General features: G+C 39.2%; 1 protein-coding gene across 6 annotated transcripts; it reads right to left on the bottom strand.

The window, feature by feature from the left end:
* Positions 1-2,691: 2,691 nt before the first annotated feature.
* Positions 2,692-14,768, bottom strand: LOC139978902 (uncharacterized). Of its 6 annotated transcripts, XM_071989465.1 has the most exons (6): positions 14,376-14,768; positions 12,619-13,007; positions 10,691-10,863; positions 9,277-10,506; positions 5,791-5,876; positions 2,692-4,429 (listed from the first exon to the last, which is right to left on the bottom strand). In XM_071989465.1, the coding sequence occupies exons 4-6, from the start codon at positions 9,708-9,710 to the stop codon at positions 4,173-4,175; spliced, it is 777 nt and encodes a 258-aa protein (XP_071845566.1). In that variant the 5' UTR covers positions 9,711-10,506; positions 10,691-10,863; positions 12,619-13,007; positions 14,376-14,768; the 3' UTR covers positions 2,692-4,172. The 6 variants fall into 6 exon arrangements, with proteins under 6 accessions (XP_071845566.1, XP_071845569.1, XP_071845565.1 ...); XM_071989468.1 differs by lacking the exon at positions 12,619-13,007 and having other exon boundaries at positions 14,372-14,768; XM_071989464.1 differs by lacking the exon at positions 10,691-10,863.
* Between the last annotated feature and the right edge of the window lie 7,639 nt (positions 14,769-22,407).

Here is a 22,407-nt window from a genome sequence, read left to right as displayed (position 1 = left end):
TTCATCAGCCACTTTACCAAGCGAATTTACTTTATCTTTGCTGTCACTCACAGCAGACTGTAAATTTTGATTGACGGTGTCAGTTTTTTCTCTGCTTCGAGACACTCGTGGCCATGATGACTAACGATAGCACAACCTCGACAAACCAGCTTACCACAAGGTTCGCAATACAATCTTAGCGTCTCCTTTCGATATTCACTACATCGCGGTGATTGATTTGAAAGTATACGTTCATTGGAACCTTCTCTATCGGGATTACCGAATGGTCACCGGTATCAGGTATTTTGTCGTGAAACTTCTTATAGATCAAGCAAATGTGAAACTTGCTGTCGAGGCAAACTTTAATTCCATGACTACCCTCGCAGAAATGACTGGTTGATGAGGCTGATTCTGTTGTTTTCTCGAGGTTAATGAGATTAACCAATAGGAAATTCTTCGGCAGACCTTGTATATACACCAATCACAGGTAGAGTATCGGTTCTGCGACATATTGGGCATGAAAACGGCTGATACTGTACACTTTTTTTGACCATTTACAAACAACGCAGGCAGAAGCTATGGATACATGGCAACATCCGGGGATTTTTGTAACTTTCCATAAATATTGCGCTTGCAGGAAATTGTCGTGCAGATCCTGTGCAATGTTGTAATCTGCCATATTTTAGTGAAAAGAGACAATGGAAATAATTATAGGTTTATGAAAAAAGGTTATAAAACGTATCGGCAAATCGTGAGCATAATTCATGTACTACTGAAAACTTTCATGATTTGCTGCACTAATGCTCTGAACAGACTTACACTTGATCTCATTTATGTGCTGTTTATATGTGAGAGTAAGCTCTACATTTTGTCATTTATTTATATATTCATTATAAGATGTTAAACTGACCAGGTTTATTTTATTTGATTAGATGATATAAATGGGCGTCGATATCCCAACTCAATCTTGCCAGCATTTTCCACGTTATCGGTGGATCTGTTGCATTTGCATTTTGGGTATCAAGAAAACGTACAGAATATAACTGTTCGCAGTAGATAGGGTATATGATGACGAGGAAAGGATTGCTTGTATAGAACAGGGAAGAGTTACAACAATTGTCACGGTATCACTTGGATCCTGCTAGACACACCACAGATATATATATGTATTGTATTGTATTTTAGATCCTCCTGCAAGCAGGAACTCGCGGAGAAGCCATCATTGGCTTATCAAAGCCGCAAGCTGACCGAAGTCAGTCTCTTACAACGTCTTCTAACGTACATGATTATGAATTGTCAATTGTCAACAACTCTGTAACTGGACGACATACATTAATCTTGGAGTGCTTCGAACTCGGGACCTTGCGATCAAATGGCACCGGCGTTAACCACTGAGCTAACACTCAACATATATTCAACCAAACATAGTGAATACACCCAATCAATTTCCGGTATATAATACTCAGATATTTACGAATATCTCTGTCTTTCAATGTATCGGGAAATAAAAGAAATGGTTGAACTTGAAAACGAATGACGTTTACACATTCTTAAAATGTATCTACATAGCTTACCTCGTGTGTTGGTTTGTCCTAACCGAGACTTCCTTAAATGATATTTAAAATGGCGACAAATCTTGATCATTCACGTACACATCCAGAAGGGCATGTATAAAAACGAACTACAACTAATACATGCATGCATTGTATTCATAATAAATTATTATCTTTAATTATATCTAATATTTATCTTTACACTATGAACCGACTTTAATGGACCTTTGAATATCATTTATATAGCAATATCAAGGACAAATATTCTTTGTATAAAGATAAGTAAATACAGAAATGTTGGAAACGTTATATTCGAAAGACCTCATGGATATCAATGTCCCTACGAGTATACGCTTTGCAATAAATAGGTCTCTTTAAATCAGATCTTGTGGTCTACTGCTATATGTTATGTCGCATTCCGCCGAGCTTTCTATACCTGGCTAAATGTCTTCGAAGAATGCTGAGTCTCAAAGGCAGTATTTCCTTTTAACCATTCTTTCATTCATCTACAGCCGTATATGTGAACACATTTGGAAGCTTATATATACTTGTGCGTTTTATCGAGCGAAGTGCAAAACTCTTGAACATGACTTCATATGACCCATACTTCAATTGCTATGATATGACCTCAGTTGAAGTTGACCTACCGTATCAAAACCAACACAGTTCTATGTGAGAAAATATCTATTGTATATACTCTTTCTGCGAAAGTTTGCATAATGTATGTCTTTTAAATTGGATTATTCGCATCACAAATTCCCCAAATGTACACTTGTGTATATTAACTGTGATTAATCCGCACATAAAGTACGAGAGTTAATTAAAATGTCTTGTGAGATATCACGTTACAAATACAAGCGAACATAACATCTCAACTTAGCAAAGGAGTACTTTGAGAGGGAACGAAACCGCTTGTAAATAGTGCTTAAATGTATCTGAAACACGACCGTATCACGGATCCCATATTGTGGTTGCAGCTGGCCTTGTGAGTGGACGCTGTACAGCTGTGCGCAGACCTGTGCCTGTCAACAACCTTCTTTCAACGTGACATTCCACGTGATTGTGCAAGGAATTGCATGATACGTGACAGGTGTGGATGTCCTTTAATATTCGCTGCACGTAAAAGAAATATTAAAAATGGCCAAAACAACGCAAAATATCAATTTCGTGACATTTTATTACCCAAATTATCAAAGGGTTTTCACGTTTATAAGAGTTGCAATTACCATACAAATTATCACATAATGACGGTTTGAACCCTAAAGTATGATTTAGGGTAACTTCCTGTGACAGTTCTCATGAATGTTAGTGAAACGTTCCGTAACGAACATGACCAATTCTTATATTTTTAACATAAAAGATATGCCAGGTATGATGTACGTTACTGACATATACTTCATTGCATTGATCCTTGCTTCGTCCTTCCCAGTCTTTATTACCTACAAATTCATGTTCTCTCATACATGCATCCATCAGTGCTCTTACAATGTTTACATGTTCAGTACATGCATCTGATGGTAGCATGCACCAAGGAGGTACAGTCAGTGACTCAGCCATGGGGACGGAGACCTAGCCCCACCCAATACCTGTCAACCCTCCCTTAAAATGTAAGTCTTGTATAAGTCAATTTAGATCCCCAACCGCAACCGCAAAAACATCTATTGCATCAGCCAAGAGTTAATGCACGGCTGATAGACGTTTAGTTGGAAATACTTGCCATACTTTAGAAGCCGATGTGTCTTAGTTGGTGAGTCGTTTAGCATTTTAATTCAACTGAGCAGTTTAGTGGGATACTTCAAGGAAGGATTTAAGGACATCCCCAACCCCCACCCCTTGACCCTAATTGCTAGAAAGCTCTCACAGATCTTGACATTTCTAAAAATTGTTGTTGTCATAACGCGTAACAAGGCAGACGCTCAATAAACGTTGATACCATCACGTGATACTTCATTTCGGTTCACTTTCCAATCCTTCTTATTTGGCACAAATTCTGATATGCTTGCAGTCCTCCATAGTATATAGTTCCTCTCCTCTTATCAGCTGATAGACGTATGCAGTTACAGAAGAAGAAGAGCAATACTTTAAAGCCTTATTAAGTAGAAACGAACAAACCGATCGCTAATTTTATAATCAATGTTGGGTACTGTTGTACGGTAAAAAAATCCAAACTCTCATGAAAAAGTACTTTTCTCAAAAAATGTTGGCTCTTTCGCAGAGATCGAGCGAAATGAAAAATTCAAAGGTGTCCCGTTCTTTGTTATTGTTTTGGTCGAGATGAAAGCATTCGTCCCATTAATGTTTCCATCTCGACCAAAAACAGTGACAAGAGCGGGACATCTTTGTTTGGGTTTGAATTTTTTCATTCGTTAGATCTCGGCGAATAGGCGAAACTTTTTGACAACATATGTATGTCATATGTGTATTTATTGATAACATTATAGTTTGTTTTGACTCACGAGATGGAATGCTTCATGAAACTTTTAAGAGGCAAAATTTCAATGTTCGAAGTCGCGGAAAAGACTCAACAAATTTAGTGAAGGTATACCAGGTCTCATCGATGTACTAAATATGGTCTATTATAAAATCACAGACTCAGTCTTTGCAACTTTGCACGGGACAGGTTAACATAGTTACTCGTCGTCATACCAGTGTTGACAAATTACTATCTGTAATATTTAAATCTTTCTCGACATGATTGCAAAAGCCGAATCTTCCATCGATGTGGCTTATGTCAAATTTAGGTTTATAAATTCTGGACACCAATGTCTTTTCCCTCCGCCAAAGTATCACACTATGGCAAAAACTAAGGAAGATCATAAGGACCCCTAAACACAGGAGACCAGATGACAGAGATGCTGCTATCAAACGAAACTCCATCAGCAGGTAAGAACACAAAGCTGAAAACAGGAGGGAAAATGAGAGAGGAAAACGGTTGGATGACAGATTATAATAGCAGAGAATTCTTTGTAACATAGGATTCATGTCAATGTTCTAGATGTTTGTTTTTTCGGTCTTTTTTGTACAAAGTTGCATATCACGTGATGGAGAGAGTGTGTGTGTGTGACGTATATGGTAGGTGATACGGGTAATAATTGCTGATTTAATGTCCGTACGAATTAAAATTATTACCGGTATTAATTCTATTTAATACCGGCATTAATTCTCAGCCAATCACCACGCAGCTTCATATGCCGGTCTTAAACAAATTAAAAAACAGTACTAATTGTAATATATGCGGACATAAAAAGCATTTATGTCCCACATACATTATGTGCCAGCAATTAATACCTTTTATCCCAGTATCAAAAACATGAAAATGCATATATACTGACGTTAATGGAATATATACCGGTATTTAATAGTTTTAATACCGGCATTAAATAGACCATCATATTAGCGAATTGTGATGCTGTTATATACCGGTATTAATTCTATTTAATACCGGCATATACAGCTGCGTGGTGCTTGGCTGAGAATTAATGCCGGTATTAAATAGAATTAATACCGGTAATAATTTTAATTCGTTCGGACATTAAATCAGCAATTATTTCCCGTATAGCCTACCATAGCACGTGATCACACTAAGGCTCTAAACATACATAGATCTAATAACAAAATAGACCTATAGAGTATCGAGAACCTGAAATTGTTTCATATTTTGTGATTATTATCTCGTGATCGTTATCTTCATTATCTAAAAAAATGTGCTTTGTAGAGTATTGTTAATGGTGGCAGATCATCATGTGTTAGTTTTATGACGTCGTTGATATTTAACGTTTGTAATGTTCGATAAGATAGGTAAAACAGACCACCACAATACAAATCACAATGTACTTTCAAAGAGCCTGCATACCACGGCTAAACAAAGTAAATCAAGTTTGGTCAAACGTTTTGCATAAAAGTTAAACTACCATTTTAAAGATAAAATGCATATTTCAAAGAGTTGATCAGTAATTAAGCACATAATCCATTATCTTACTTTCCCCTTTTGCTCTCTACAAGATTACATAGCTGTGGCCCCAAGCAAACTTATAACAATAGTTCTTGTTCACCTCATATTTTCACTGCTCACCTCATTTGTCATTACATGAAACGAATATTGACTATGGTTAGGCTAATGGACAACATTGCTGTGGGCTCTCATGTTCACGAATAACATACAAAATAGTTTATCCAAAGCAACTCAAAAAGCGGCTGGACAATGTTGAGGCCTTGACGTCACCGTTTTTATTATTTCATGAGAACTGAATATACCCACCTATGATAAAGATTGGTACGCTGACAGCGAATGAACTAATGGCGAAGAACCTCAGACCCGCCGTCGATTTTAAATATTTAGTTGTCCTGTTATAACAGAAAAAATGAAATTATATGAAAGTTAATAGATATAGAAACGTCAAATATATAATAACTTTCATTCAGCGTTCAGGAAACATAATTGACAAAAATCACAAGACACACCACCTTTCTAAACATGCCTATGTAATAAATATTTAGTTGTAAAATATAAGCAGAGAACGCAGGTAAATAAGTAGGCTACCTTACACCGTCGTTTCCTATTAATTTGTCCTACTGTATGTCTGCATTTCTGGGACCCTGACCGAATTATCTGCATGCTACAGGGCACTGTATTTATCAAATTTGATTACTACGTTTTTCATGCATTTTTTGGTGAGAAACGTATCATCAGTTTGAATCCATTGTTAGCTTAATTGCAACCTTAAAAAAATTACCAGAGGCGTATAGCATTGGGCGGTTCGCGCTTTCATTGAACCTGGGCCCATTAATGTCCAGGCGGACCCCAAGAGATGGTTCAGAAATTTTTAGTCAACGGATCACAACTACCAGTTATATTTTTGCATGAATAATTGAATGAGTACCAACATGCCTATACTCCATTGCATGTTTCAATGTTCTGCTATTTCTAGTTGAAAAATAAACTTCAGTCCCGTTCGGTGTCAGATCAGTGCCTTTTCTCTAATGTTACATGATTAACTTGGCAGTTAAGTTGAAGTAAGGGTGAAGGGCCGAACCTTTTTTTTATTTTTTTATAACAGCCTCTCTCTACTTTGCACATTTAGGGATTCTTCAAACGACAGAGATGTGTGATTTGATTCTGTTAACTTGATGTACCTGGGAGCTAACAGGAAACAGGCGGATTCAACCATCGTGATAAAAATACATATACATGAATATGTTCTTTCACTGCCAAAACAAATGTTACCAAATTGAAATGTTAATAAAAGGCTTCCCCATGCCTTTAGTCCACCACTGATTAGTAAGCTTATGTTTTCATGGATTATAATTGTTCGAAAGTCATTTGAAAGGTATATAAGAGTATGCACCATTTGACGAGAAAGTATCGAAAAGAGGGAAAATCGTATAATACATCACTGATTAAGTGATGACTGTATATATCACTGTTGTATAGAATAACGAAAACCGTCGTTATGCATTTGAGTGTTGGATATTCCAGTCATCCAACACAGGAAGTTGTATTTAGACTCTCTTGAGGTCACTGGTTCGCCAATCCCATTTTATAGTTACAAAAAAAGGCTTTAGATTTTTGAAATAATGAATACGTTTGCGTGTTGGCAGTGGCGTAGCCAGGATTTTTTCAGTGGGGGCGCTTGGGGGGCTTGGCCATTTCCTGGGAGGGCGTCTTGTTACTATCTAAGCGAAGCGCCACTATGAGTTGGCGCGCAGCGTACCGAAAATTTTTAGCTAAAAAGGCCTCCTAGATCGTTGGAAATGACACTTCCCAGGCCTTGTAAGCTGCTCTAAAGTTTTCTCAACATCCTTTTTTTTTGAGATCCCATGTCTTGATATGGTCATCAAATAGTTAAGTGAAATAGAAAAAAACACAGTCTGGTAAGTTACTTTGAAATATCATGACATATCTTTTGTCAGTTTGACACCGGCATTGGCATTTTTCAACAAATCTGCAAATTGCGCGTGGAAAATAAGGAAAGATTGACTGGGCTTTCAGCCAAGAAACATACTGAAATGACCGAACTATGTCAAACTGACATCTATGTCAAACTGACATCAAAGATTGCGTCTGAAATATTATTAGGGTGATAGACTGATTGGCCGGTAGTTCTCAGCGATAGTATTGTCTCCTTTCTGGAAAATTTGTTTTTTTTTAGCGGTTTTAAGAGCATCAGGATACGTCCTAGAAGTGAAAACCCGGCCTATGCGCTATGTTTCATCAGGTTTTTCAGCAACTATAGACGGCGACGTAACCAGGAATTTGAAAGGGGGAGCACACTTTGAGATTTTTTGAACAATTGAAGGTCCTTAGATACGATCTGGTGCAATGTTTTGCCAGTTTCATCATTATCATGTGATATCATGTTATCAGCAGATTTTGTTTTCTGTTTGAATTCTTTTACATGCTCTTTTACATCATATGTCAGAGAGACAAACATACGTAGTTCTCTTTTCAATTTTTCCAGTTGGATGATTCTTGTTTATTGTCCGATGTCTGGACTTTTTAATACATTTGACGAACTTCACTGATGGACAATATAAACTTTCATATTTTGTAAGACAGCCAGATGTGCAGTGGCCTAAAAACAAATATCGTTATCGCAGTGTATTAGCAGTGTAATAAATACTTATAGGAAGTGCGTATCACGTACGATTGCTAGCTTAGCTTCATAACATGCTGTTCGTGCAACAACTTAGGGCGAATCACAGGAAAGGATGAGAACGAACGTTGTCGACGTTGTTGTGCATACGGTTCGCGACACTCCATCGAGTGCAGTTAGCTAGGCAATATGTATTTTATTACGCAGTGGCCAACTGTAGGCTTGTAATAGGCTTTAGGCTAGATTTAGCTAGTTGCATCTGCCAAACTAAGTAATTAGCTGCATCAGTAGGCTTGAATGTTACTACGAATATATTCGAGTAAACGGAGCTGAGGAGTATTCAAGATCAAAAGAGTACTGAAAAAATACCATGCTATAAAAACAACAGTTTTTAACATTTTTTCGACATTGAAAGGGGGAGCACTCGCTCCCCCTGGCTACGTCCCTGACTATGGCCTACTGCCGGTCCGCGGTCGAAGGGTCGTTCATGGGTGGTATTCATGGAGATTCGAGACCATTCAGACCAATGATATATTTTTCGCACATGTATTTTTTTTCGACACCCAAAATCCCAGTGGGGGACGACTGGGGGCGACAAGCTTTCATGGGGGCTGTCGCCCCCACGCCCCCCCCCCTTGCCTACGCCACTGCGTGTTGGGCGGGAGGGGTATGTAATAAACACAATCAGCCATATTAACGGTCATTAGTAGCCTCTGTTGCTCCCAGGTATGTTATTGATGCTAAAAAAATGTGTTTTACAAACACACTCGAAACATATTATATCCCATATGTAACTAAGACTGACAGGTTAACTGAATAACTAAGAAGGACACATCCTCCTGAAACAAGTGGTAGCCTACTTTCAGGGATCCCGACAGGCGGACGGGTGGGAAAGAGTTAAATTATTTGGACCATGCGCGCACCCCACCCCACTGCCAATAGCCTCACCTGCACCACCAACCCCCTCACCCCTCACCCCACCGCCAACCCCCTTACCCAACCGCCAACCCCTCCCCCCGAGAAAAGACCCCGCCCCTACCCACCCATCCCCCTGCCTTTCAGTTGAAAACAAGTTAACCTTTCTTTTCACGCGTTTCAGGAGGACATACCTATTTACAACCTTATTAGGTTTAGTACGTCTTGATACTCACCGGTCTTCGCCTTGAGGTAGTTTCATCATTTTAGTGGCGAAGTAACACTGGCTGATGCACACAATGACGCAATGAAGATTAAGCATAACACAGAAGCTTGATAACACAGTACCTGTATCCAAGAGACTATTGTACCAAATTGTCCCGCCCCATCCTGTACCGTTTAAATCCATCATGTCCTCACTCTGTTTAAAATCGAGTCGTATTATCAAAACGACTGATAAGATGGTCATCGCCGTGGCAACCAAGCTTATCACGCTTAGTGTGTTTATAGTCTTCTCGAATGCAACCTCCTTGTCAGAGGAAGAAGATATCGCAGAGAACGGACGATGCTGAACCTCCAACGCGTCTTCAAAGACAGAGGATTTTGTGCTTATGAATCCTGGCGAGCCAATCTCGTGAAAATTGTTATTTGTACTGTTCACTGGATCCATGTTGGTTAGGCCCAGTGGACTACAATATGCAAATACCACATTGGCCTATATCACATATATACAATGTAGGCCTACGTATATATAAGCCTGACCTGCACTTTGAACATCGTACAGTAACTTGAAGCCAGCGAATTTGAATGGTGTGTATAAAGCCGAGATGTGACACTGCCTAAGGTGATGGGATTCTGTACTGCGAAATTGACTCCCGCAGTGCTGGTCTGTCGAGATTAATATTCCACGTATTCGTTTTATTTTTAAAGACCAGACTGGTAGCTTGTTCAAGGAGAAAGTGCATAATATAGGCTACCATCAGATACCTTGTAAATGATATTGTCGCATTGTCTTCAAAGTCACCAGTTTTCGCGGAATTTTCTTTAGTAACTTGCAGAAAGCCTTCATGGACTTCTCTCTTCTTTTCCCCTCTGTAATCCAAGTTAATGTATAACTTTTTCAATTAATCAATAAAACGGTGGTGAAATCTACAAAAACACATAACGAGCCGGACACAGACGTCTACCCCATCAAACTTACGATTAAAAGTTTCGCTATCTCGCAACTTATATAAATGAGAATATTGATATGATTCGCTATATGTGAGAACGTCGATGCAGGGAGGTTGTTATGGAACAACTCACTGGTCGATGTCAGGGTAGCACTGGATATGGCCCATGTAACGTCAGTCATCAACCTATATATATCAAAGTTTGACGGTGTCAGAGATGCATCAGCGCGAGACAGCTGTCCTATCCATCCATATATTTCTCTGTTACATTTCGATGTAATTCTCCCTGAGATTCTGCAACAATAACAAATGTCAATATTTTTTGTTAGGAATTATTCATGGAAGTGTACTACTACTTTACTTCCATGCACGCACGATTGGTTCTTCAAAGTTGATAACAACCTTTGAAAATGCATTCATCCAGTCGATTATATACGATGCCGAAATTTTACAACGTCCTAGTTTAAGCATTAATTACCAGCTAGACAGACATCCCCATGGCAACGTGACCGCTCATCATCTCTAAAGTTTCTGATTTCAAGATCAACTTCATTCAGCGGTCAAGGATATTGTTGTTCGAGCGAGCGTCTATTTTACCCTCCTACAGGTCATTCAAATGCCTTCGTAGTTGTCGTGTATATCGCACGAAAGCTATATTAAAAAGAAGTTCAGTTAGAACAACATTATAGGTTGTTGTCTAGCCTCGCAGGCTACAGACTCCCACGACAGCAGTCCCAACAACACACAAAGCATGGTTCTCTGATAAAAAGAGAAATTTTGACTGCGGCCTGCATATGCAACATATGTTCCCAATTGGATCCCCCAATGGGAAACGTTATTTTTGCAAAATCAGAAACGAAATCTTCGGTATGTTCTTGAGCAGTACGGTGAAATAGGTGACATAGTCATGTGGTAAATGTGTATTACATATATGTGTATTAATTGAGAGAAGAAGCTAACCGAGGCTAGTGCATGCATGGTGTGACGTACAATGTGGTCACGTGCCGGGTCAAATGCTTATTGTCGTGTCTGCAGTTACTTTAACGTAAATAAATAAAATAAAATCTGGGTAAACACTTTGGCATTGATGCCGGTGCGAAGACGGTGAATTCGTGACAAAATGCACGAGCAAGCACAATCAATTCATGTTGACTCGTATAAACGGAGAGGACATATTACAACAACGCCCATTTATATGGAACGCCGTAATTAAAATTAACCATGCTCCAATGTGTATATATCTCATCGTCTATGATATGTATACCCGGGCCTGTAGTAATTTATCTGTCATCATTATATGTATATGGTATGCAAATTGTACCACAATCTTAGCTAAGTCGTTAACTGAATACAAAAACATTTGCTCGGGAAAAGTTAATGATCTTGTTTTGCAATCGAACGACATCGTTGGAAACCATCATCATAATTTTTCACTTCAAGAACTTTTTCTCAGGATCGAGGCTGGTATACATTTATCAGTTTGTAGACAAGGGAATTTAATTTAATTAAGTAAACAAACAAAAAGTAAACAAGTTTTATATGAAAAAGGGTCGTTTGGAAGATAGAAAACTAACCATGCAAGTAATTCGTTTCTCTTTTAATGCACCCAATGGGGCTGAAACGATTCTGAATTCTCTTCTTTTTTTAATATATATATAGTTTTTTGCATTTAAATTGGCTCACTGCTTAAAGAATTACCGTTGCTGTTTGACTTTAATATTCATAGCTCCGTTGAGTGAGAACAACATCCCAGAAAGCGCTATCAATAGGCTATAAATTATACTATCCCCATGTAAATGAACAGCGCGTACATACAGAGAAGACAAAATATATGCCGTAGATCTTTACGATACAGTACAGTAAATATACGACATAGAATAACAAATAATTTGACAATCTGACCTTGTTGGATTACTTATAACGATAACAACTGTAATTACCAGCATGGAGTATATTCATAACTAAAAGACGCCATCAATAACACTCGCCTGTAATCTTTTATGCAAATTAAGTCAGACCTAAGTCAGAATTTTACACACGTGTGGCTTAAAGATATACTTTTGAGAACCTTGTTCAACATATCGTCATACGTTGTCATGGATACGATGCAAATGTCAACTATATTTAACAGACTATCATTTCTTAAATGTATTAGAAATGAAACGAATTTCAGATTCATCAAACGAGTAAAACAAGACTAAGATAACACGATCTGATCGGATCATTTTCGACTAAGTTACAAGACAAATATATTATAAAACTCTCGTCTACTTGTAACCATGAATCAAACTATATAGGAAAAATGATGTTATTACAGCGAGCATAACATCTTACACACGCATTCCTCCCGGAAGATATATTAGTGCAAACAAGTGTGATTATTTATAAAAAATATATATACTGCACCTCTGGGAAATCTTCTCGGAGCACTTAATTGTTTTCCTGCAGGGGTGTAGTGATGTTTTAGCGGTTCCAGATTAATACCGACTTGATATAGAAAGACAACATTTATATGTATCCTATATCCGATCAAATTTGAATTTTGTTTATCTTTTCACTGTGACTAAAAGTCTGAGATCTATACGTCGAAACCGAAAAAGTGGATCCAGTTAATACTGCATTTCATCGCATGATCTGTTTGTAGGTCTTCCATTATATTTGATTCCGTATAAACTGACGCCTTGAGTCGATGGAGTACGTACAATTAATGCCATCGGTGCATGCACTAATCTGTGTCATTCACTGGACCAAGTGTGTAAGACCAGTGACCTGCCCTTAAGCTGTGTCTGTCCAGCCTAAAATCGAATTGAGTATTCATAACTTCACCAATATCCATTTATACAAACTTGAATTGATGCTGTTGTTATAATCTCACCCTTTGATTTAAAAGAAACAGTTCCAATCTGATTGGAAATAAGCCTCTTAACTATACTTATTGTTGAATCGCTATAGTTACGATAACAAGATTAGCCTTATGCCATTGGTATAAGATAACAAGGGGGATCAAGGACGTTTGGACCGACTCCAATATAGGGGATCATGGGGTCCTCGTCCAGAAAATAAGAAAATATAAGGCGTCAAATTGTACATTGTGAGGCGTATTTACAGACTATAAATTATGGGCCCATACCCCCTCCCCTTCCTTTCCTTATACCCCAATCTGCGCTTGGGGACTGAGAATATTGTAAAAGTAGGTCCACACGGTGACAGCTATCAATTGTATGTACATGAACACCAGGGTACAGCTTCGTGTATTCAAATATGTATAGGGCCTATGCAAAGAGCTATAAAAGTAGACTTCGCTGGATCCTATTTCGCAATATTCTGGTAGGGGTAGTCCTACGCCTTTGGAAATCCTCTCTAGATACACTGGCTGGTTATGTCATAGCGTAAATGTCCCCCTTTCAGATAGAAAAACTAGCTTTTTTTTAAACTGACGGTTACTAGGGTCAGCGTGGAATTGAAGGCTACGACGGAGTTGGAAAAATGCTTTAGAATGAATAATTTTGACAAAAATCTTTCTATAAGAAACTACGGTATGGTCCCAATCGAACTGACATTCTTACCATCTTTTAGGCTGTTCCCAATATCTTTTTCGAGTCAGTTTTGAAATGGTAGAATCTTCACTTTTTATCTAAATAGTTTTTCATTATTGTTGTTATTTGTGTATAGTTGCAGTCGCCAAAGCACTCAATGTAATTCATGACAATTTAAAGGTTAACATGAATATATTATATACCGAATCTAAGACGAAATTTGACGAAACGAGATCATTTTCGACACGCAAGGCAAATTTATATTCCACTTGTCGTAAAGATATCACTGAGTCTCATGTTTTGCTTGTAACTAGCCTCTATTAACCTGCAGACACGCGGGTCAATTCACGGAATGTGCGGTTAACCGATGTCGATCGATCTATATAAATAACTATAGGATGGAAAACCGACAATATTTTTGCTCTTTTAGTTTACATTTTACATACTCAGACGATACTCCAATTATAGTCCTTAGCTCATCAGTATACTACCTTACCATATACCTCAATTCTTTGTTTATAATTCTACGTATTCTTACACACCGAGGTTTTATCCTGTACGCTTATCCACTTCGCACACTACAAAATATGACCTATATAATCTACAAACAAGTTCAAACATACATACTAAACTTAGTCCACTCCGGCTGTTCTTTTAGTTGGTTTTCGTTATATTCTCTCTGGTTTGTCTTGATTTGTTGTAAGATTCTTCATCAATCGCTGCCAATGTGCCTATACTTCTCTTGACACTATAAACAAGATGCTTAAGGCCTTGTTGGAAATATCGATACTCTTTTCGACGCATTCCTTAAATGAAAGTTGTCAACGATTCGAAAGTTGAAATGTAAATATTTGACATCAAGACTTTCTTAGGCTGCATATTGGACAATGATTATGGTCATAGCCTATGTGCATACCACTATAGGCTATATATTGAACAAAACGTATGATGTATATAACGGTCTTTGTGTTTGCAGAACCTTTTGACAGGGACACAATAGGCCAGTTTTAAGTGTCCTGTATAGTCTGAATAACTTCACTCTCGCCTCCTGGTGGATTTCTATTGTTCAGGTTCCCTAGGGATTATAGCGCATACAGCGTGGAAGGCGATATGATAACTACAATTCGTTTATATTCACACAATACAGTGTTGGGGCAACGAAGAGCATAAATATTTAACCTTGGGTGTAACACAGAGCGTGAAAGGAGCTTTTTTCCCTTATGTTTCCAATTGCTAAGAATTGAAGATTCTTCAAAAGTGCGAATTTCAACACTTCACAGTGCACCTAACATCAGTGTAACTTGTACAAGTTTTGTATTTTTATACTTGTCACTGACAAGTTGAGTCTTTTTTTCTTTTCTTTTAGTTTTCTCGGTTTTCTATTATATATGTATGAATGCGTGAGTGTATGTATGTGTGTATGTGTATTTATGTATGTATGTATACAGTGGCAAATTATTGTGTAGTAGTCAATATATAATACAAACACGGCGTGTAGGCAAGAAACAATGTTTGTGAATATTGTCAAACCGTACAAACGGCCGGTTTATGTGTGTGTTTTGTAGAGAGTTTTGCTGTTATGAGCCTCCTAGGCCTTGTTCACACTCAGGGACGTAGCTAAGGCCTGATGATTGGGGGGGGGGGGGGGTTGGGTGTATTGGCTGAAATTCCAACTGGATGGGTTTTGGAGCTAGAAAATTCCGACTGCTGCCTTGTACCCCCCCCCCCCCAGCAATTATCGTCAAAGATACGGTCAGTGTCAGTCAGACCATGGAGGTAAAAACAGAACTACCTCCATGGTCAGACACCCCATCTTTCGCGACTGCACTTATGTTCCGAACTTTTTTTAATACATTTGTACCTTATGGGGCAAAGTTTTCGCTTATGTTGATGGCACTTTAAAGCTTCCGTAGATTAGTATTGAGTGTTATTTTAATTGTATACCATGGAGACAATGATGCGCTCTACAACGAAACCAACCAAACACCTTGGTCATCCATAGTCGCACATAGAAGATTGAGATTTTTCGGTCATGTAGCAAGACTCCAGCAAAGGTTGCTTTAAGAGAAGCACTGAGACATACTGCTAAACCGTGACTACCTTGCTTGGAAAAATAAAGTCGCAATTTAAGGACATTAATATTAACAATTTCGAGGAAGCAATAAACCTTGCGCAAGATCGTGATACGTGGCGGAGGTTAATCACTGAGCATGTCGGATAGACGAGACTCAACTTACTACTTCTACTATAGAGACAATGTATATCCCAACGACGTAGCCAGGAATTTGAAGAGGGAGCACTTTTTGCGATTGATATAGGGGAGGGGTCAAAGGGGAGGGGTGTCCCCCTCCCCTTTGAGATATTTTTGAACAATTGAAGGTCCTTAGATACGATCTGGTGCAATTTGTTGACAGTTTCATCATAATCATATGATATCATATTATCAGCAGATTTTGTTTCCTGTTTGAATTCTTTTACATGTTCTTTTACATAATATATCAGAAAGACAAAACAAGTGCTCATTTACAATTTTTCCAGAAGGATGATTCTTGTTTATTGTCCAATGTCTGGACTTTAATACATTTGACGAACTTAACTGATGGACAATATAAACTTTCATATTTTGTAAGACAGCCAGATGTGCAGTGGCCTAAAAAAATATCGTTATCGCCGTGTATTAGCAGTGTAATAATTATTTATAGGAAGTGCGTATCACGTACGATTGCTAGCTTAGCTTCATAACATGCTGTTCGTGCAACAACTTAGGAAGAATCATAGAAAGGATGAGAACGAACGTTGTCGACGTCGTTGTTGTGCATACGGTTCGTGACATTCCATCGAGTGAGGTTAGGTAGGCAATATGTACTTTATTACGCAGTGGCCAACTGAAGGTTTGAAATAGGCTATAGGCTAAATTTAGCTAATTGCATCTACCAATCCAAGTAAGTAGTTGAATCAGTAGGCCTGAATGTTATTACGATTATAATCGAGTTAACGGAGCTGACGAGTATTCAAGATCAAAAGAGCACTGACAAAATACCATGCTAAAAAAAACAACACTTTTTAAACATTTTTTTCGACACTGAAAGGGGAGAGCAGTCGCTCCGCCTGCTCCCCCTGGCTACGTCCCTGACGGTATATCCTGAACTAACTTGAAGCAAGCGAACAGGGTCGACCCACCCAATAGCAAAATTAATACATAAATTATCCGAATTGAAGCTGGCGAACGTTGTATTTTTTTTTTTAGAGTATTCAAAATCATAGGAAGTTTGTATGGTGGAGTATAAGGATCGCGAGATACAATTTCTCAGTGTAACGAGGAAAACGTGGTAAATATGACTGATTAAAGGTCAATTTTGATCGAAAATTTTATGTCACGCACAAATTACAAGAACATTTGAAAATTAGAGCGCGACAGTCATACAAATTAAAGTGCGACAGTCGGAAATACCGAATTGAAGCTGGCGACAGTCGGAAATTCCGACAGTCGGAAATTCCTGTTCACACTTAAGAACGCACTCGTACTTAAAGTCCGCAAGGGCGATTAAATCCCTTAGTGTGAACGGTCGCGTACTCGTACTTCAAGTTCCTCTTGCGTTGTGTATGCGTGTATGTGTATACTTCATGTGTATACTTGTGTATACGTGTATATGTGTATATGTGTATACTTGTGTATGTGTATACTTCAAGTTCCTCTTGCGTTCTTAATAAATGTAATGTGAACGGTCGCGGACTGATGGTGACCTGAGATTTCCGGTTAATTTATAATATCCGCTCTATCCAGTTGAAATTTGGCGGGTATTTTTGAACGTGCAGCAGGCATACGGCACATATCGGTTGAGGCATCACTACGATGTGTTTGTTTGTTCAAGTATCAGACCGTTGCCTTTCTTAACAGAAACACTACCTAACGACGATATACGTGAAGCCATGGGCGGCGATTCGGAGTGGGGGGGATATGACCTTGTTCACTATCTAAGCGTAGCGCCACCATGAGTTGGCGCGAAGCGTGCAAGAAAATTTTGGGATTTACAAACCCTCTAGATGGCCGGAAACGGCACTTTCCGAGGTTTCCAAGCGGCATATACACAACTTTAAAATAGGGATATCATGTCCGAAATATCTCATAATCAGGATCCAAAATACTTTTTTTTATTAATTTCGGGTGTTATTTTGGGAAAATTGCACCTGTCAATCTTGTTTCAGGCGCTACGTTAGAATGTTCGAGAGCTCTTTATATTATTCGATGAAGAAAATGGCCTCATGCAGGCTATTATAGGCCTATACACATGCAATACACAATTACACATAGTTACATTCCTAGGTACCGATTGCTAGGGCATCCAGGTGAAACGTACGTGTATTAACAGGGGCGTCGAAAGCTATTTGGGATTGGTACGGAAGATCAGAGTGTGGCCATCTACCATAATTATCGGGGGGGGGACGTTTGGAAGGTCAAACTACGCTACGCGCCACCATTGGCTGGCGCGTAGCGTAATGGAGAAAATTTTGAAAAAATGCCTCCCAGATTGCAGGAAATGGCACTTCCCGAGCTTTTCTTCTGTGCATTCTCCCTTGTCTGTTTTTGTACCCGACTAATCTTCTGAAACACAATTTGAAGTATGTTTCATTTTGGTTCTTTATTTTTTGCCTTTTCTTCTTCTTAGTGCTACTTTTTTTTCTCCTTTTTTGTTTTTGCGCCGTGAATATTGGTCCGGTGAACCGCTCCGACGCCCCTAATTAAGCATTACCCTGGTAACATGAGATTCTCAGCTGTTCGAGGGAACATGTACGTGTGTAGGCCTACTATAGGGCCTATATGAATACTATGAGGGTGCATATATGTACTATATCAATACTGTGGGCGCAATAATACATTTTGTTGTTATAGGGCCAATGAAGCCTACAGTCAACTATTCTTGCTTTTTAAAGACGGTTTATTTGAAAAGATCGCACTACGTTTATGGTAGGCGAGAAATGAAGCTAAAAAAGAGCCGTACATTCACGATGATGCATAAATGAAGGCATGAAAATATTCTTATTCCTGGCATTTGGTGGGGGATATGGTGTATTACATCCCCTCCACCCATTTTCATGGGGGGATATATCCCCCCATCCCCCCCCCCCCAGGATCGCCGCCCATGCGTGAACCCATTTCATTTTCCTTTGCTAGTGAGACTAAAACAAACTGAATGACAGTCCACAAAAATCTAATAAATTATAATTCATTGTACGCCAAACTCAGAGTTTTTTGAAGCGGCCAAAATCAGTAATTTTTTTTTTATTTCGATACGGATGATTTTGGAATCGGTTGCTACGGCAGTTACTAAAAGGCTTAAACCATAACGTATGGCCTAGCCTATAATGAAGTTACATTAGCCTACGCATAGGTCTAGACCTTACAAGGTCTTCATGCCTTCGATGTTGGATTTGCCTCAAATACGACATCAGCAGTAAAACGTGTAATGGTTTATAGTGGTACAGATTGGTTTGAAATTTGAACACAGTATACTGTTTATGTGCAATGACTGAACGTTCCTGCGCAGTGGTGTACAGAGTAGTATACGTACCAAATTAGTACAGCACATGTGAAAACGGCACACCACATGGAAATGTAAACAGCTGATATAACCTATTCACGCCTGCGCAGTATATTCAGGCGCGGATCCAGGGGGGGTCCAGCGGGTCCGGACCCCCCCCTGCTCTTGGCCCCCCAAAAAAAGAGAAAAAAAAAGAGAAAAAAAAAGAGAGAGAAAAAAAGAGAGAGAGAAAAAATAATTAAATTAAACGCCAATTTTAAACATGTAGGACGTCAGAAGGGCGGTTAGGGCTTACAAGTCAGCCAGGTGTGTCTTTTCCGTCAAATGAACTATAGTGTGCACGCGTGCTACACGTGCAAAAAATGCCTAAAAATCTCAATTTTCAGACCGAAAAGTTTCAAAATTGAGGTGGTGTTCGAATTGTTTTGGGCGGTGAGGTGGCAGAGCGGTAGGCTGATTAGGATGCGCCAACGAATTCTTCATGAGAAATCGTTTTCTGCGGTGAGAAGGCATAAAACTGTTCTCCGATCAACAATGGGCAAGGAACGTCTCACAGCTCTTGTTCTCATGAACACGTATTATAACACTCCTATCGACACTGACGAAGTGGTCCGAAAGTTCATTGAGAAACATCCACGGCGTTTGTTCTCTCCAATCTACCATGAATAGATCATCAATAAAACTAGCTAACTCGTACTGATGCAGATACATTTCGAGTGAGTTTTTGTAGGTGCTTTGAATGGCTAAATTGAAGGGGGTTCCCTGTTGTACTTAAATATCCAAGAATTTCACAATGGATAGAGGGAAACCCACTCCCCTTAGACCCTAGGATCACTGGAGGCCAAACCCCTCACCCTTCCAGAATCCTGGATCCCGCCCTGCATCAAACAGTGGTGACGGAACGGGAGAGGGATTGGTGGCTAAAGGCATTATGATTTTTGTATCATCTCAACTCATCTGATATGTATTACCATATTTCATAGATTGTTTATTCTCATCAATTGAGAAATTGCAGACATGAGATCCATATTTTCAGGCTAGGTACATGCAGCTTAGAATACTCGGGAAGTGCCGTTTCCGGCCATCTGGGGGGGTTTGTAAAGCCAAATATTTTATCGTACGCTCCGCGCCAACCGATGGTGGCGCTCCGCTTAGATAGTCTTTCGATCAGGCGCGGCTGGACCAGTCAGACCCCCCCCCCCCCTGTCAAAAATCCTGCATCCGCCCCTGATATTAAACCCGTAAGCGGACTTAATACGTAACTCACTCGTTCTTAAATGTGAACTCGTCATCCTCCTCGCGGACTTAATATCAATAATCGCCCTTGTGTTCTTAAATGTGAAAAGGTCCTAAATCATGATCTCCCGACTCACCGTTTAACCGTTCGCTCCGAACTAAACAGTCCGGAAATGATGCACACCATCGGGCAATGTTATGCTAAACCGACAAGCAGTTGATTAACCACCGCACCCGGCTCACCCCATTGTAATCCAAACAAATCCAATGCCATTTGCCGCTTTCAAATTTGTGGTTTTGAAAACCACAAAATTCTAATCTTTGGTAAATTACCAGTTACCTTTTTCCAGCAGGATTGGTAAACTCAACAATTTTTGACAGTAGATTCAATGGGACAATCTTGTTAATATTGACTGAACATGGTTTGCTGTTTTAATATATTTTTTGTAGTATGTGAAGTTGTGAACCTAATTTATTGAATATGCAAGCCTGAAAAACCAGTTTTCTGGGCCCACCTAAGCTCTCAAAATCTGTTCATAACAGTCCAAATTAGGTAGGGGTGTTCAAAAGCATCGTCGGCATACTTACAAACAACATTTAATGAGCTACAAAAAAGGATTGTCTACAACATTATCACAACACTCGCAGTCTTGCAAGTGCTGTATAGAAACTTCACAACGGGTCCTTGAGTTCATCACGATTCGTTCAAGTGGTTCAATCGGATATGATTAGTTCTTGCGGGTTCAAATTGCTTCAAAAAGTTCGACACTAGGAGTAACTGATACTGGTTCCACTTAACTGCACATGTAAACTTTGATGCTGTCCCCATTTCTCGCCACTTTCGCGTTCATTGCGTTGTCCAGATCGTTCTACTTACATTCACTGCGTCCTGTGTAACCAATAACAACAATAGCAGGTTTACGTGTTAAGAACCAGAACGTTGGCACTGAGTGTTGGGTTCGCTTCCGTTGTCTATATAGGTTGTAACTGGTGTGACTGATTGGCCCAGTCACTCGCCCTACTTTTGATGCAGGATTTTTCTGAATATTTTGAAACATATACAAACCATTGAGCCAGTATCTGCTCAACACCGAAATTAAACCTCCAAAGGCGGTAAATCACAAGCGGTGCCGATGTAAGCCAATATTTTACGACTTGATAGCCAACTTAAAAGTTACAGTAGGCCTGACGTTACAAAAGCCTAACCTACTGTATAGGACCTAGTATAAGTTAGGTCTCACGAATTAGGCTAGGCATGGCTCCAACTTTGTAGAGGGCCCAGGCTTACTGTACCCAGCTGGTCTGGGCTATAATAGGCGACCTTTGCTTTTCTTATTGGTGCTGTAATAATAATTGTTATAATGTTGTGATTCAGCTGTTGGTGGTACAATGAACAGTTCAGACCTAGTTAAATGATATAGTATAGGCTTCATAATTGACGCACCCCCGTAATTGACGCACCTTCAATTATTACTAGCATCGATACAGCAGGCCACCTAAACTTTTTGCAGTCAAGCAGAATTACATATTTCATGAGTTTGAATCCATTTCAGCCATTTGCTGACCAACTTGTGGTATTTTTTAAGCTTTTAACACCCTCTCCCCAGTTTTGCACGTTTTTTGGGGCATTTGGAAGTCTTACATCCTAAATATAACCAACATTACCTGTACCTCAATATGATATTTGATAACACTACTCTCTGGGACCTAACCTGTCTGAGCTTAGACTTTAGAGGCTCAGAGCATAGCAAACAGCATCTAAAGTCAATGGATGTATACTAAAGCCTACACTACAGTTAGCTTATCAACGAATGTGTCAATTTAGGGGTATGAAAGAACTTGACACGGCAGGCATTTTGTGGTCAAATTCTGCTTAATTGTAC

The sequence above is a fragment of the Apostichopus japonicus genome, chromosome 13 (genome assembly GCF_037975245.1).
Source record: "Apostichopus japonicus isolate 1M-3 chromosome 13, ASM3797524v1, whole genome shotgun sequence".
NCBI classification, from domain to species: Eukaryota; Metazoa; Echinodermata; class Holothuroidea; order Aspidochirotida; family Stichopodidae; genus Apostichopus; species Apostichopus japonicus.
This window is presented reverse-complemented; position numbering and strand designations above follow the sequence as displayed.

Bases quoted from the DNA above. Each gene is read 5' to 3' on its own strand.
- LOC139978902 (XM_071989468.1), bottom strand. From the start codon at position 9,710: ATGGATCCAGTGAACAGTACAAATAACAATTTTCACGAGATTGGCTCG. The intron at 5,877-9,276 runs GTGAGTATCAAG...CTGTTATAACAG, and splicing joins CTACCTCAAGGCGAAGACCG to GACAACTAAATATTTAAAAT. The intron at 4,430-5,790 runs GTGGGTATATTC...TCCTGTTTTCAG, and splicing joins CGTACCAATCTTTATCATAG to CTTTGTGTTCTTACCTGCTG.